The sequence below is a fragment of the Lipotes vexillifer genome, unplaced genomic scaffold (genome assembly GCF_000442215.2).
Source record: "Lipotes vexillifer unplaced genomic scaffold, Lipotes_vexillifer_v1.1 scaffold469, whole genome shotgun sequence".
Lineage (NCBI taxonomy): Eukaryota > Metazoa > Chordata > Mammalia > Artiodactyla > Lipotidae > Lipotes > Lipotes vexillifer.
In genome coordinates, this window is record NW_006788006.1 from 4329204 (window position 1) to 4343929 (window position 14726).

At 41.0% G+C, this 14726-nt stretch overlaps 1 protein-coding gene across 1 annotated transcript in view; it reads right to left on the reverse strand.

Annotated features, from left to right (window-relative positions):
* Positions 1-11175: 11175 nt before the first annotated feature.
* Positions 11176-14726, reverse strand: part of ZNF317 (zinc finger protein 317) — a 4434-nt gene continuing 883 nt past the window's right edge. The window contains exons 3-6 of the mRNA XM_007461117.1: positions 14231-14357; positions 13560-13655; positions 12986-13068; positions 11176-12495 (exon numbers count right to left, since the gene is read on the reverse strand). Coding sequence (XP_007461179.1) covers positions 11176-12495; positions 12986-13068; positions 13560-13655; positions 14231-14357 — 1626 coding nt within the window. The remainder of the gene's footprint in view (positions 12496-12985; positions 13069-13559; positions 13656-14230; positions 14358-14726) is intronic.

A 14726-nucleotide genomic window follows, 5' to 3' on the forward strand; every position in this document is an offset into this window, starting at 1 on the left:
AAAAAAAAAAAAAAAAACAAACAAAAAAAAAAACTCCAGATACTGCCAAATATCCTTTAGGGACAAAATCACTCTTGAATGAGAACCACTGATTTACCACGACTCAGAAAGGAAAATGAAGAGGAAAAAAAAAGTAAGGGTTAGACCCTAGTTTTCCTAAGGCCCAAAAGAGAATGGACCTAAAATATTGGTCTCTAGACAGAAGAATCCTTGCATGGAGAAGGAGGCCACAGCTCTGGAACAGACCATCAACGGACACTTGTTGAATAAACAGATGAACAAATCTTAGTGACTGAAGCGCCAGAGAACAAGAATCTTATCTGTTCATTGGTTGCCTGGGTAATGATGGGGAAGGATTACAAAGCGACATGAGGAAACTTTTGGGGGTTCACCACCTTGACTGTGACAATGGTTTCACAAGTGTACATATAGGTCAAAACTTATCAAATTGTATATTTTAAGAATGTGCAGCTTCTTATATGTCAATTTTATCTATATAAAGCTATTCTCCCTCATTTGAAATTCTTGCAATATAAACACTGGCCTTGTGGCAACTGTAAAAATAGGTACCATTTCTTCCCTTTCCTGTACCCATGTCCCTTCTGTGTAATTCTGAGGACCCTTCCACACTGGGCTGACTCATGTGACTGCACTGGGCAATGGGGTGCAGGCAAACATGACACATGCAGGGGCTTGAAAAGCCCCTGCAGGGTGGAGCTTGCGCTCTTCTGGAACCCTCTGGCATCATGTGTACAGGCCCCATCTAGACTACTGGGGGATGAGACCGGAGTGAAGGGCAAGTAACCAAACCAGCAGCCAACTGCAAGCACATGGTAAGCCCAGCTAAGAACAGCCCAAATTGTCAAGCGACAGAATTGTAAACGAAGTAAATGGTGGTTGTTTTAAACCACGGTGTTTGAGGTAGTTTATTATGCAGCAAATATGAACAGGCCCCCTTCATTCCATTCTACGAAGGAGCATGCACAGGCTACCTTTCTTCCTACACAGCAAATCGCATCAAATGCCAATGGATTTCCATCAACTTCAACTAACATTTAAATTGAGATTGATAAAGTCCTGATGTACATGTGTGTTATATAATGTCCCATGTTATCTCTTCAGCTTTATCTCCTACTTCAAAGACTGTCCTTTTACATGTCAGAGAATGTTATATATGTTTTTCTGTGCCTTTGCCCTCAGGATTGACATGCATATTCAAATCTGATCCTGAACTCTATAAATAAGCCTTCTAAACTTAGCTTGCATCATCTCTTCAATATGGCTTTCCTTGAACTCCCGAAGTTCAGCATCCCTCCTCGGGGCCTCGTTAATGGATTACCAGGCCATACTAACTATCTCATTTGTTGTTTATATCTGTCTCTCCTCTTAGACCTTTACTCCTTTAAGGACAGCACCATGTCTTTCTTGCCAAAGCCTAGTCCAGTGTAAGGCACTTAACTGATATTCACTGGTTCCCTAGAGAGGAAAAACTCCTGAGCGGAGTGGAGTTACCCAAACATTACATAAGACAGAGCTGCTTCCTGCTGGAGAGGCCCCAAGAACTGAAAGCCACAGTGAGACAAGAAGACTGGGTAGGGGTATAATTACAAGTCCTCTCCAGAGAGACTGTGTAAGGTATCACATCTGTCCCAAGAACTGGCAGAACAGTGCAATGAGATGCAAGAGCTCTGAGCCACTTAGGCGGCAATGGGAATTCAGTTTCCTTCTGCCCTGTTACTTGACATGAGGGAGGAACTGGGCTGAGGGAGTAGCTGTGCTGGATTCCCAGGGCTCCTAATTAAAGAAATAGTCATATTTTACTCAATGCTGAGAGAAAGTGCTCTCCCCCCCCTTGGGCTTGGCCTCTAGGGTACATTATGTTTTTTCAAATGTAGGCAAGAGCCAGTCAGTAATTGCTATTTCTTCACTAATGAGCTGAAGAAAACGTTTGATCTGCAGAACACTCACCACCTTCACTCACAGATGTGCAACTGCCCCCCACCAAGCACCCAAAGACCGGCATGGAGCACTGCAAATGGACAGGGTGCAGGGACTTCAGGAAGACAAACAGAAGACGGAAGCCCTGTGACCTGCCCCCCAACATAATGCACTATAAGCCCAACTGATATATCAGGTGGTGCCAGCATGAAAGGTACTGCAGTTGAGAGACGAAGTGAGGCTGAACAGACAGCACTCAATAAATGGTCCCAGTTTCCAGCTGATAAGTTGACTTATTTCACCTGTGTCTTCTCAGGTGAATGACTAACTCACAGTGGTGTGTAGAAGACGGCAGTTAATCTATGTTACAGTATTCAAATCTGCCTTCTTGAGTAAGGTAGAGAAACTTTTTAGTTATCACAAATATTAGGTCAGAAGGATTGTCAAAGGCCTGAGGCTGGAACTTGTCTTTAGGAAGCAGATTTATTTATCTACTTAGATTCTCAAGGCGTAACTGAGTACTTTTTTAAAAAAAACAGCTTTTATTCTGAATTCATAAAAGTAGCAGTGGGCTAAAGACAAATATAAAGGAACACACGTAGCTTAAACTGAAGGGAAAGGATTTTCCTGGGCTCATGTAGAACAAAGGACTACAGTTTAAAGAACTGCTAGTCTTAAGCCCCTATTTAAAGAGTCTCTAGGGAGTTCCCTGGTGGCATAGTGGTTAGGATTCCAGGCTTTCACTCCTATAGCCCGGGGTTCAATCCCTGGTCGGGGAACTGAGATCCCACAAGCCGCACAGCATGGCCAAAAGATAAAAATAAAAATTAAACAAACCCAAATAAATTTTGAGAGGCTGCAAAAGTAAGTAAATAAATAAAAATTTTAAAAAGAGTGTCTAGAAGAACCCAAGAACAGGGAAGATACAAATAAGGACACTGGAGGATACTTTAGCCTCTGACACAATAGCTACAGCAACCAGCAAACATAGGTTAACTTCTAGCTAGAAAAACATTAAGTACATTAAAGGACTATCTACTGCGGTTCACTTTACCCAACATATCATGTCAAGATGTCAACAAAAAAACTGCAAGCCATATTAAAAGGCAAGGAGAAAAGAAAAGAAAGTCTAAAACAAGAAAGCAAGCATCAGAACCAGACTCAGTTATGGCAGAGACTTTTGAATTACCAGACTGGGAATTTTAATTAACTGTGGTTAATATGGTATGGGTTCTAATGGATAAAGGAAATATGTAAGAACAAATGGGTAATGTAAGCAGAGAAATGGAAACTAAGAAAGAATCAAGGACTTCCCTGGTGGCTCAGTGGTTAAGAATCTGCCTGCCAATGCAGGGGACATGGGTGCAAGCCCTGGTCCGGGAAGATCCCACATGCCATGGAACAGCTAAGCCCATGCTCCACAACTACTGAGCCTGCGCTCTAGAGCCTGTGCAACTACTGGGCCTGCGTGCCACAACACTGAAGCCCACGCACCTAGAGCCTGTGCTCCGCAGCAAGCGAAGCCACCGCAATGAGAAGCCCGTGCACTGCAACGAAGAGTAGCCCCTGCTTGCCGCAACTAGAGAAAGTCCGCGCACAGCAACGAAGACCCAACACAGCCAAAAATAAATAAATTAAAATTTAAATTAAAAAAAAGAATCAAAGGAAATGCTAAAAATAAAAAACACTATATCAGAAATGAAGAATGCTATCAAAGGATGGGCTCAATAGACTGGATGTGGCTGAACAAAGAATCAATGATCAGTGAGCTTGAAGATACAGCAGTGAAACTTTCAAAACTGGAATGCAAAGAAAAATATGAAAAGAAAAACGATATCCAAGAACTGCAGGACAATTTACAAAAGGTGTAAATGCATATAATGGGAATACCAGAAGGAGAAGAATGAGAGAAAAGAATATTTGAAGTAATAACAGATGAGAATTTTCCAAAATTACTGACAGCAAACCACCAGACATAGGAAGCTAAGAGATCATCAATACAAACGGGATCAATACAAAAAAGAAAAAAGGAAAAAAAAAGTCTAGATCTAGGCATATTATATTCAAATTGCAGAATATCAACATAAAATAAACCTAGACTTTACTAACAAAAACCAAAAGGGCTCTTGTACCTGGATACTTTTTTTTTTTTTTTTTTTGGGGTTTGTGGCGGCCATGGCTCACGGGCCCGGCCGCTCCGCGGCACGTGGGATCCTCCCGGACCGGGTCACGAACCCGTGTCCCCTGCATCGGCAGGTGGACTCTCAACCACTGCGCCACCAGGGAAGCCCTGTACCTGGATATTTAAAAACTTATTAACTCCTAAGTGAAAGTAAAAATATAAACTGAAATTACAGAACTGTAGAGAAATGATGATAATCAAAACTACATATTAGAATCTACGGGATGCATTCAAAGCAGTGAGCAGAGGAAAATTCACCGCACAAAACACTTGTGAATGAAATGACAGATTAAGAATGAATTACTAGTTAAGAAAAAAAAACCTAGAAAAAGAAAAATAAACCAAAAGAAAGCATAAGGAAGTAGTGGAGATAAAAGTAGAAATTAATGAGGAAGGGACTTCCCTGGTGGTCCAGTGGGTAAGATTCCACGCTCCCAATGCAGGGGGCCCAGGTTCGATCCCTGGTCGGGGAACTAAGATCCCACCTGCATGCCACAATTAAGAAGTCCGCATGTCACAACTAAAGATCCTGCATGCTGCAACTAAGACCCAGTACAGCCTAAATAAATAAATAATAAAAAGAAATTAATTCCATTTTTTTCAAAAAACAAATAAACCACTAGCTTATTTGATGCATGAAATGAGAAAGCAAAGGTACAAAAAATAAGAGGTGATGACCATTGAATCAAAAAATATTTTTAAAATCATATAACCACTTTGCTGACCTCTATGTTAGATGAAATGAACAATTTCCTAGGAAAATACAGATTACCAGTGCTGACTCCATTCAGGTTAGAAAGCTTAAAACAGACCAATTTCCACTAAAGAAATAAAGTTCCTAAGAAAACAAACCACTAAAAAGCACTCCACCCTGATGGTTTCACAAAGAATTCTACCAAATCTTCTAAAAACCACAGTCTTAATGCTGTACAAATTATTCCAGAGCATTGAAAAGGAGGCAAAAATTCCTAGTTCCTCTCATGAAGCAGCCATAATACTAATACCCAAACCAGACAGACAGTACCAAGAAACCACACGTCAATTATTCATGAATATCAATGCAAAATTCTAAACAAAACACTAGCAAACAGAATCCAACAACACATTAAGAAAATAATATACCATGGCCAATAAAATTCATTCTAGGGACACAAAGTCTGTTGAGTATTGAGAAATTTATTAATATCATATACTATATTGATAAATCAGAGGAAGAGAATCACAATCCTCCTCATTGATGTTCAGAAAAACTTGCACAAAATACAATACCCATTCATGGTAAAACATTCAAGAACAGAGGATACCTTCTCAATATGATAAAATATACAGTTGACCCCTGAACAACATAGGTTTGAACTGCATGGGTCCACTTATACATGGATTTTTTTTTTTTTTTCAAAAAATATGTACTACAATACTATACAATCTGCAACTGAATCCTTGGATGTGGAACCATGGATATGGAGGGCAAAGTGTAAAGTTATACATGGATTTTCTGTGTGGAGGGTCGGTGTCCCTAACCCCCACGTTGTTCAAGGGTCAACTGTACACCTTAGTTCTAAAGAACATTTATCTTAATGAATGGAAAAACAATAGGGGCATTACCTCTAGAACAAGGCAAGAATGCCCTCTATTATCATACTAGAGGTACTAGCCAATGCAATCAGACAATCAAAAACAATAAGAGGCATAAGAGTTGATAAACAAGCAAAGCTCACTCAGTTTGCAGATGATACGGTAGTATACCTGGAAAATCCCAATAAATAAATAATAAAATGAACTCAAAAAGTGAAAGGATTCAGTGAAGTATCAAATTATAAAATCAAGATACAAAATTAATAGATCTCATATACAGAAACTGTGAAGAGAAAACATAATGATAGAGAAAATTTAATTTACAATGTAATATTAAATACTTAGGGAAAACCTAACAAGAATGTAGAAAACTTTTACAAAGCAAATTCTTAAACATTCCTGACATACACTAAAGTAGACTTGAACTAATCAGAAGACATCTCCTGTTCTTGGATAAGATGACATTATAGAGATATTAATTCCCTCAAGTTAATTTTTAACTTATAAATTCAAGGCAATGCCAATAAAAATACCAACAAGCTAATTTTATGGAGTTGGACAAGATAATAGACAAGTACGTATACCTCCCTCCCCGCACACACACATGCATACAAGAATACCTAGAAAAACACTTAAAAAGAAAAACCATGAGGGGGAACTAGTCCATCCAGACATTGAAACTTATTATAAAGCCTCTGATTTATAATTTAAACACTGTGGCATGGTGTGTGAACAAACAGACCAATAGAATAGAATAAAGTCCAAATTTAGACCCAACACGTATGGAATTCAGTATATGACAAAGGTGAAAAACCCCTAGGGTAAAGATGTACTTTTAAAATAAATGATGCTGGGTTAATACGGAAAAAAAAAAACTTAATCCTCCCTCACACAATAACACAAAAAATCAATTCCAAGGTGTAGATCTAAATGTGTATATGAAAACAATAAAACCTATAGAAAAAAATGTGAAACATCTTCTTGCCTTCAGGATAGGTAAATGTTTCTTACACAGGAACAGAAGAATGATGCCCATAAAGATTAGATGACATTCGGTACGTCTGGTGTTGTGTTGTGCATTTGCTTTGTGTCTGTGTGGGAAATGGTGAGGTATTATTAATATTATGGTTCCCTACCTCCAAGATCAATTCCAAAAATAATTTTATTAATCCTAAGAATGTAACTGTGGAAATAAAATGGCTTTTCAGTCCTGTGTTGCCAAAAAAAAAAAATTAGGTGACATTAAAATTAAGAACTCATTTCATCAGAAGACACCAATTAAAACACTGAAGAGACAAGCCAGAGTGGGAAAAATTACTTGCAAAATGTATCCAGCCATAGGGCCCACACCCGGAATATATAAATCAGTAAGAAAAAGGCAGGCAACTTTAGTATCATCTGATCCAACTCCATAAAATAGCCTGTTGAAAAAGAAATTTGTACAACCACTTTGGAAAATTGGCATCATCTATGAAATATGCAGCCCATGTGATCCAGTGATTTCAGTCCAGGGTATACACCCAAGAGAAATATATGCACTTATGCACTATCAGAAATACTAAAATATGCTCACAGCAGCATTATTTACAATAGCCCCAAGCTGAAAAGACAAACCTCCATCAACACAAACTGCTTAAATAAATGGAATATTCAAACAATGGAACCCAATAAAATGTATTACTATCTAGAGGTCCTCACAAAAATACTGGGCAAATTAAGACAGACACTAAAGAACGTATACTGTGTGGCTCCATTTGCATAGGGTTCAAAAACAAAAATCCAAGCCATGTTGTCAGAGTTAGAATATTAGTCACTTGTGAGGGGTAAGGAAAGGTTTGTTATGTGGACGAAGTGAGAAGGGGTTATCAGGAATGAGAGTAAAACATTTTTCTTGCCTGTTTACACAGATGTGTTCATGTGATAATTTAGCTGTACAGATGTATGAGTTAATAAGCACTTTGCATTTCAGTAAAACCTGTTTTAAATGTTAACACACAGGTATCATTACACAAACACTGCAGAAACAACTGTGGCATTAAGATAAAATGAACATGCAGACTTTATAACCCAGCAATTTCACACTCCTGGAATAACTCAGCAATGCTCCAGAAGGCATGTACACAATTTCTTAAAGCAGCATTGTTCCTAACTGGGAAAAGTGGAAATAGTCCAGCAACTAACTGTACATCAGCACTAGTTAAACGAATTATGGGATGAAAATACAAAAGAAACTACAGCCACATTCAACGTGACTCTCAAAACACTCCTACTACTAATAATCTGGACCCTGTTACATTTAACTTGAACTTTGCAATGACCTTCTAACAGGTTTCTGTTTGCATCTTGTCCCTCTATTTAGCCTATCAACCCATAAGCCACTATGTTCCTCTAAAAACAGAAATTGAATGGCTGTCACTTCTCTGTCCAAAATCTTCCACTGACTTTCCACACTGAGAAAGAAAGGCAAAGTCCTTCCAGTTAACCCACAAGATGCTGCAGTGAACAGGACCTCAATCCAGCTCTGACCTCAACACCTTCTGCAACTCCCAAGCTTGCCTGACTCCAGTCACACTGGCCCTCTGTCCCAAGCAAAATTCTTTTTCATGACCTTTGAACTGCCGAGGGTGCTCTTCCCCACATTACAACATGGTGCACACTGGCAGTGAATTTACATCTCTACTCAAATGTCCCCTTAAACGAAAGGCTTTCACTATCCATCCAATAGTTCCACTGAACCCCCGCATCCCTCTCATCATCACCATGCTTAAATTTCCCAGCACTGAACTGACCACCATCTGATATACAATATATTTACTCATTTGTTTATCATGTGCCTTAATCCCAAGTAGAATGTGATCACCAATGAAGGCAAAAATCCTGACTCACTGCTATAGATTCAGGGCACCAAACAGGGCCTGACATAAAAGAGTATGGACTCAAAACACAGACACTACTACTTGTTAATGAGCTGACCTCACACAAGCACCCTTAAACTTCCTTGCCTCAGACTGCCCATATGCAAAAGGGAGTTACTGGTGGTACCTACTTCTTAGAGCTTTTGTGAAAACTAATACACTTATTTCAGCACAAGTCAAGAAGTAATGTTTAAGTACATCAGGGATTTGAAATACAATTTAAAAACATGGTTTAAGGATTTTTAAAACCCATATCCAACAATTAAAAGTATAAGTAGATTATACCCACACATGTAGCAGCTCTCCAACCTCACTAATGACCAGATGTATGGGTTACAGATAGCATCCAGCTGGGTACAGTGGAACCCTCTTGCCACCAATAAAACAATTATTAAATAGATTAAACAATCAAATACCCAAAGTAGCTTAAACCAATAATCAGTTTTCTTTTTTCTCATGTAATAGGAAGTCTGGAAACAACAAATGCAGGACTACTGCAGACACTCGAAAAGAAGCCACGGGGGAAGCCAGGATCATTGTGATTTTTCTGCGGTTATCTCCCCCTTCAGCCTGTGGCTTGCATCCTCACAGTCATAAGATGCACCTTTAACACAAGATACTGAATCTCTTTTCAAGGTGAAAAGTAATGAGAAGAGCAAGGAAAAAAAAATGTAGAGAAGAATCTAGGCAAGAATGACTCTTTTTCAAAAGCTTTTTTACAGCCCATACAGTGATATCTGCTTATTTGTCAATGGCCAGGCTGTGGCCGTGGACTGTACTCGCTGCAGGAAAACCTGTAAGAGATTTTTAAAAATAGCACACCTTTCTAATCAGACAAAACTTGGACTTTCTTGATATAAAAGTATATGAGGGCTTCCCTGGTGGCGCAGTGGTTGAGAGTCTGCCTGCTGATGCAGGGGACGCGGGGTCGTGCCCCGGTCCGGGAAGATCCCACATGCCGCGGAGCAGCTGGGCCCGTGAGCCATGGCCGCTGAGCCTGTGTGTCCGGAGCCTGTGCTCCGCGGCGGGAGAGGCCACAACAGTGAGAGGCCCGCGTACCGCCAAAAAAAAAAAAAAAAAAAAAAAAAAAAAAAAAAAAAAAAAAAAAAAAAAAAAAGTATATGAGATACTGAAGGAGCAACTATATGTTACTCTTGGCTGGATGGGAGGCCAAAAACATTCCAAAGGATCAATCTGATGAAGACATCCTGCTCTGATCACAACTGCATTTGAATTAGATACTTGTAACAAACAGGTACTAAAAATACCCACACGTTACACAGCATGTAACACTATTCTAAAAAATTCCATCGGTCAAGTAAGTTGTCCAAAAGGAAATAAACACATATCGAGAATGAAATTCTAGTAAAAATACTATATACAAACCTTCTGTGATGAGGTATAAGGGTTATTTGAAAGAGCATAATCTTAAAGTTAAAGACTTAAAAATTCATAAGCTGGGATCCACTTTCATGATGAAAGACTGATAAGTGCAATTCCACATTTACTAAGAAATCCCACTGGGGAGTGAATTCTCATATGCACAAGTGACAGGGCTGTGGATGAAATTATCTCCACATAGGGATTGTCTGCAGTGTGGGTTCTCATGTGTTTCCTGAAAAAATTACACTGATTATAATTTTGAAGTTTTAAATAGAAATTTCTCCTAGTGCGAGTACCCACATGTTTCATAAAAAATGGAGGGATTGTTGGCTAAGGTTTCTCAACCTCAACAATACTGACATTTCGGGGCACATAATTTCTCTCTCTTGGGGGAAGCCTCCTGTCCACTGCAGGATATTTAACAGCATCCCCGATGTTTCCCAAAACATGCCAGTGGCACCTCCCCAGCTTTGACAGCCAAAAATGTCTCCAGACATTGCCAAGTGTCTCCCGGGGAGCAAAGTTATCCCCAGTTGAGAAACCACTGCTGTAGACCAAGGACTGGCAATTTTTTTCTGTAAAGGGCCAAACAGTATTTTAGACTTTGTCGGGCACACATGGTCTCTGGCACATATTTTTCTCCTTAAAAATGCAACAAATAGTCTCAACTTGCCAGCTGTACAAAAACAGACAGCTGGCCAGTTTGCCCACCCGTTACCGACTTTCCCATGTTCCTTATTTCATAGGTTTTTCTCTTCAGTGTGATTTCTCGCATGAGGAATACAGTGAGACCAGGAAAGGTCCATCCAGTCTTGGAATTTACAGAGATCCTCCCTGGTGGGCTTACTCTTGTGCCAAGGAGGTACAAGGTGATGCTAAAGTCATTTTGACATTAAACATCAGATTAGAGCTTCTCCTCCTAAGTTCTCATTTGTTGAGAGCTAAACATACACTGACGGCTTCTTCACACCACAAACACGTTTTCTCAACTATCTTGAGTTCTCACACTATCTCCAAAGTGATGTGGAAAAACCCAAGTCTTTCCACAGTTATTACACAAATTGGATTTCTCCCAAGTTAACACATATTCTTTTGTGCCCAGTGAAATGAGTTCATCAAGGCTTCCTGCCTTCCTTACACCTGCCAGGTCTCCACTCTCATGTTTCTCTTTAAAGAGATGTGTCACTGAAGCCTTTTCCACACTGATGATGTGAAGAGCTTCTCTCCCCGGTGCGTCTTCACGTGACTCCTGAGGGACGAGTGATCACTGAAGGCTTTCCCGCAGACCAGGCACTCGTAGGGCTTCTCCCCAGTGTGTATTCTCCGGTGCACATTAAGGTTCGAGCAGATGCTAAAGGCTTTCCCACAGTGATCACACTCGTAAGGCTTCTCTCCTGTGTGACTCCTCATGTGTGTCTTAAGGGTCGACTGGTTTCTGAAGGCTCTCCCACACTGTCTGCATTCGACATGCTTCTTTACGAGATGGATGCTCATGTGCCTCCTCCGTGATAAATAATCACCAAAGACCTTACCGCAGGCGGCACACTCGTAGCGCCTCTCTTGAGTGTGTATTTTTCTGTGCGCAGTTAGGTTGGAACTTGCACTGAAGGCTTTCCCACAGAGATCGCACCCATACGGTTTCTCTCCAGTGTGGGAATTCATGTGTGTCTTAAGGATGGACTGGTTTCTGAAGGCTTTCCCACACTGTCTACATTCAACAGGTTTCTTTACAATGTGAATTCTCATGTGTTTTCTCCGTGAGAGGAGGTCCCCAAAGGATTTCCCGCACTCTTTACACTCGTATGTTTTCTCTACCATGTGGTTCTTCTTGTGCAAGTTAAAGTTGGACTTCCATCGGAAGGCTTTTCCACACTGCGTGCATTCGTAGGGTTTCTCTCCAGTGTGGTTCCTGACGTGCTCTTTGAGATGTGAGGGATGCTGGAAAGCTTTCCCACAGTCGTGACATTCATAGGGTCTCTCTCCAGTGTGTGTTCTTCTGTGTGCAATGAGATGGCAGCTCCTGCCATATGCCTTCCCACATTCATCACACTTGTAAGGTCTCTCCCCAGTGTGAACTCTCATGTGTATCTTCAGTGAGGAGAGGGTTCGGAATGCATTTCCACACTGACTGCAGTCAAAGGGCTTCTCTGTGAGGTGAGTTCTTGCATGACTCCTAAGAGCTGAGGGGTCATTGAAAGCTTTCCCACAGGCATTGCACTCATAGGGTTTCTCCCCAGTGTGTATTCTCCTGTGCCGTGTAAGGGAAGCACTCGTGGTGAAGGCTTTTTGGCACTGATGACACTCATGCATTTTCCTCCCATTGTAAATGTTCACATGTTGGTTTACATGGGATCTGTTCTTGAAAGTCACCCCACAGTCCCGGCGGTGATAAGGCCTCTTGCTAGTGTGCCTTCCCATTTGCTGAGTAAGATGAGTACCCATGCTGAAGACGTCAAACAGGTTAGCATATTCACTGGATTTCTCTCCAAGCCGACTGCTTTCCTGTTGATGAAGAGGGAGGGTTGACTCAGGCATTTCCCATATTCATTAAATTCCTAAGACTATCCCTACATAAACTGGCATAAATAGAAGTGCATCATTATGACTAATGATGTCATAATTTTCAGTGCAAAAGTACTGCTCCTGCCTCATTTGGACTCCATCAAAGAAAACAAGTGAATGCTATGCTCTGAGGCTCCATGTGTATAACTTTCAGAAAGCTTTTTGCATATACTTTGTTAACTGTTTAAAACTCAATTAAGCCCCAACACTCAACATCTGAGACACAGTTATAGAAATATTTACTCACTGGAACTTTAAGTGAAGAGGTTTAGGGTCAGGTTTTAGGGTTTTCCCCAAATCGGTAATATTCAGTGTCTCTGACACTGTTTCCTCTTGGGGACCTGCCTGGTTTTGAGCTGCTTTTCTAACTCAGGCTGCCCCTGTCCTCTCCCAATATGGAAGATCCAGAATTATCCCAAGGAAATCTTACCATTGTCACACCATGAGATGTTTCCTTCCCAAAAATATCTTCCATAAGAATTGACCATTTGGTTTTAGATGGAGTCTCCCAATCTGAAACAAATTGGGAAAATATTAACTTGCTGGAGAAAGAAAATGGTGGGATGATGGTGACAAAAACAGAGGTGGCTTTCTTTGCAAATATTAACCCTAAAGAAGGAAAGGGAATATGAAAGGGGAGAACACAGATGAGTAAAAATGACTGAAAAATCTGGTTATGTGAGATATTTGGCAATGACAAGGGTAGAAATTTAAGCTGACTCACTAAGAAGCACCTCTTCAAAGAATGACATTGATAATGACATTAAGAGTGAGATCAGGAATGTTGAGTAGGAAAGAATGGGACAAAGAATCCATTTGGACACATGTCGAATTTAAAGAAGAAGGGACATGGAGACCAAAAGAATTGTGAGAGGATGGAGGGACAGTGAAAGAGAAAGAGCATTTTCAGATTTCCCTGGGTGACATTTCCTCATGGATCTCTGTTATCCCAATCACTGGAGAGAGCAGATTCTCAAAAGCACTTGTGTCTGCCTGGTGCTTACCGGGACAAGGGCCTTGGTGAAGTTCCTGCTCCTCTGTCCTCAGCTCCTCTTCTTGCTCCAAGTGGGAGATGAGGCTGGGTTTGCTCACCTGACACCCTACTCACGGGGAAAGACACATGTTGAGGGAGGATCGTGCAGAGGACAACCCCTTCCATTAGTCTGGGGTCAGTGTTTTGGTCTTCAGTGCTCTGAAGATGGACAAGTCTGACTTAGGAGCAGCAAAATGATGGTGCCACATTTCTAAGGAACACAGTGAAATGCTTTCATAAAACACAAAACCACAAATACCCACACATTTTGCCCTTCAAAAGAATGAGGATTTTTTTTTTTCTTTTTGGCCATGGCGCATGGCTTGTAGGATCTTACTTCTCCGACCAGGGGTTGAGCCCGTGCCCTTGGCAGTGAAAGCTCAGAGTTCTAACCACTGGACTGCCAGGGTTGAGGACGTCTTAACTCAGAAAGCTATGCCCAAGCTCAGACACACTTGACAACCTCCAAGGGCAGTGCAATGGACAGGTCTCAATAGCCAAGGTACCATCAAGGCAGGCACCAGGTCAGCTTGTTCATAACTGTGTTCCGAATCCCCACACAGTTCCTGGGTCACAGCAAGTACTTACAACAAAAACATTTCATTCATGAACGAATAAATGAAGAAATGCTGCCAGCCTTACCCACTGAGGCAAGGTTGCTATAGTTCTCCAGCATCACATCTTTGTACAGTTTTCTCTGAGAAGAATCCAGCAAGGGCCACTCCTTCTCAGTGAAGTCCACGGCAACATCCTGGAAAGTCACTGATTTCTGAAACACCACACACATTTGGGGTCGGTGAGAACCCAGCCTGTATGTGTTCAAAGATGGCTGAGGCTAAAGATTACACAGGAGAGACTCTAAACACAGGATTTTCAATACGGGGATTTGGCATCTAAACATTTACTCTAGAAGTCACTCCTCAGATGTCTTCTCTTCCAATGAGAAATCGCATAAGATTATCTCATTGCTTCAAACGCAACTCTGACATGGGATCAAACCTACTTCCACTCCAAACCTGGCCTGAGAGCTTTGAGCTATACTATGAGAGAAACACCTGTTATATAAGTCATTTCCCCTAACATCCCTGATACCAGGACAGCCTCACCAACTTCTCCCGCTCTTCTTCTTGCACCCTAC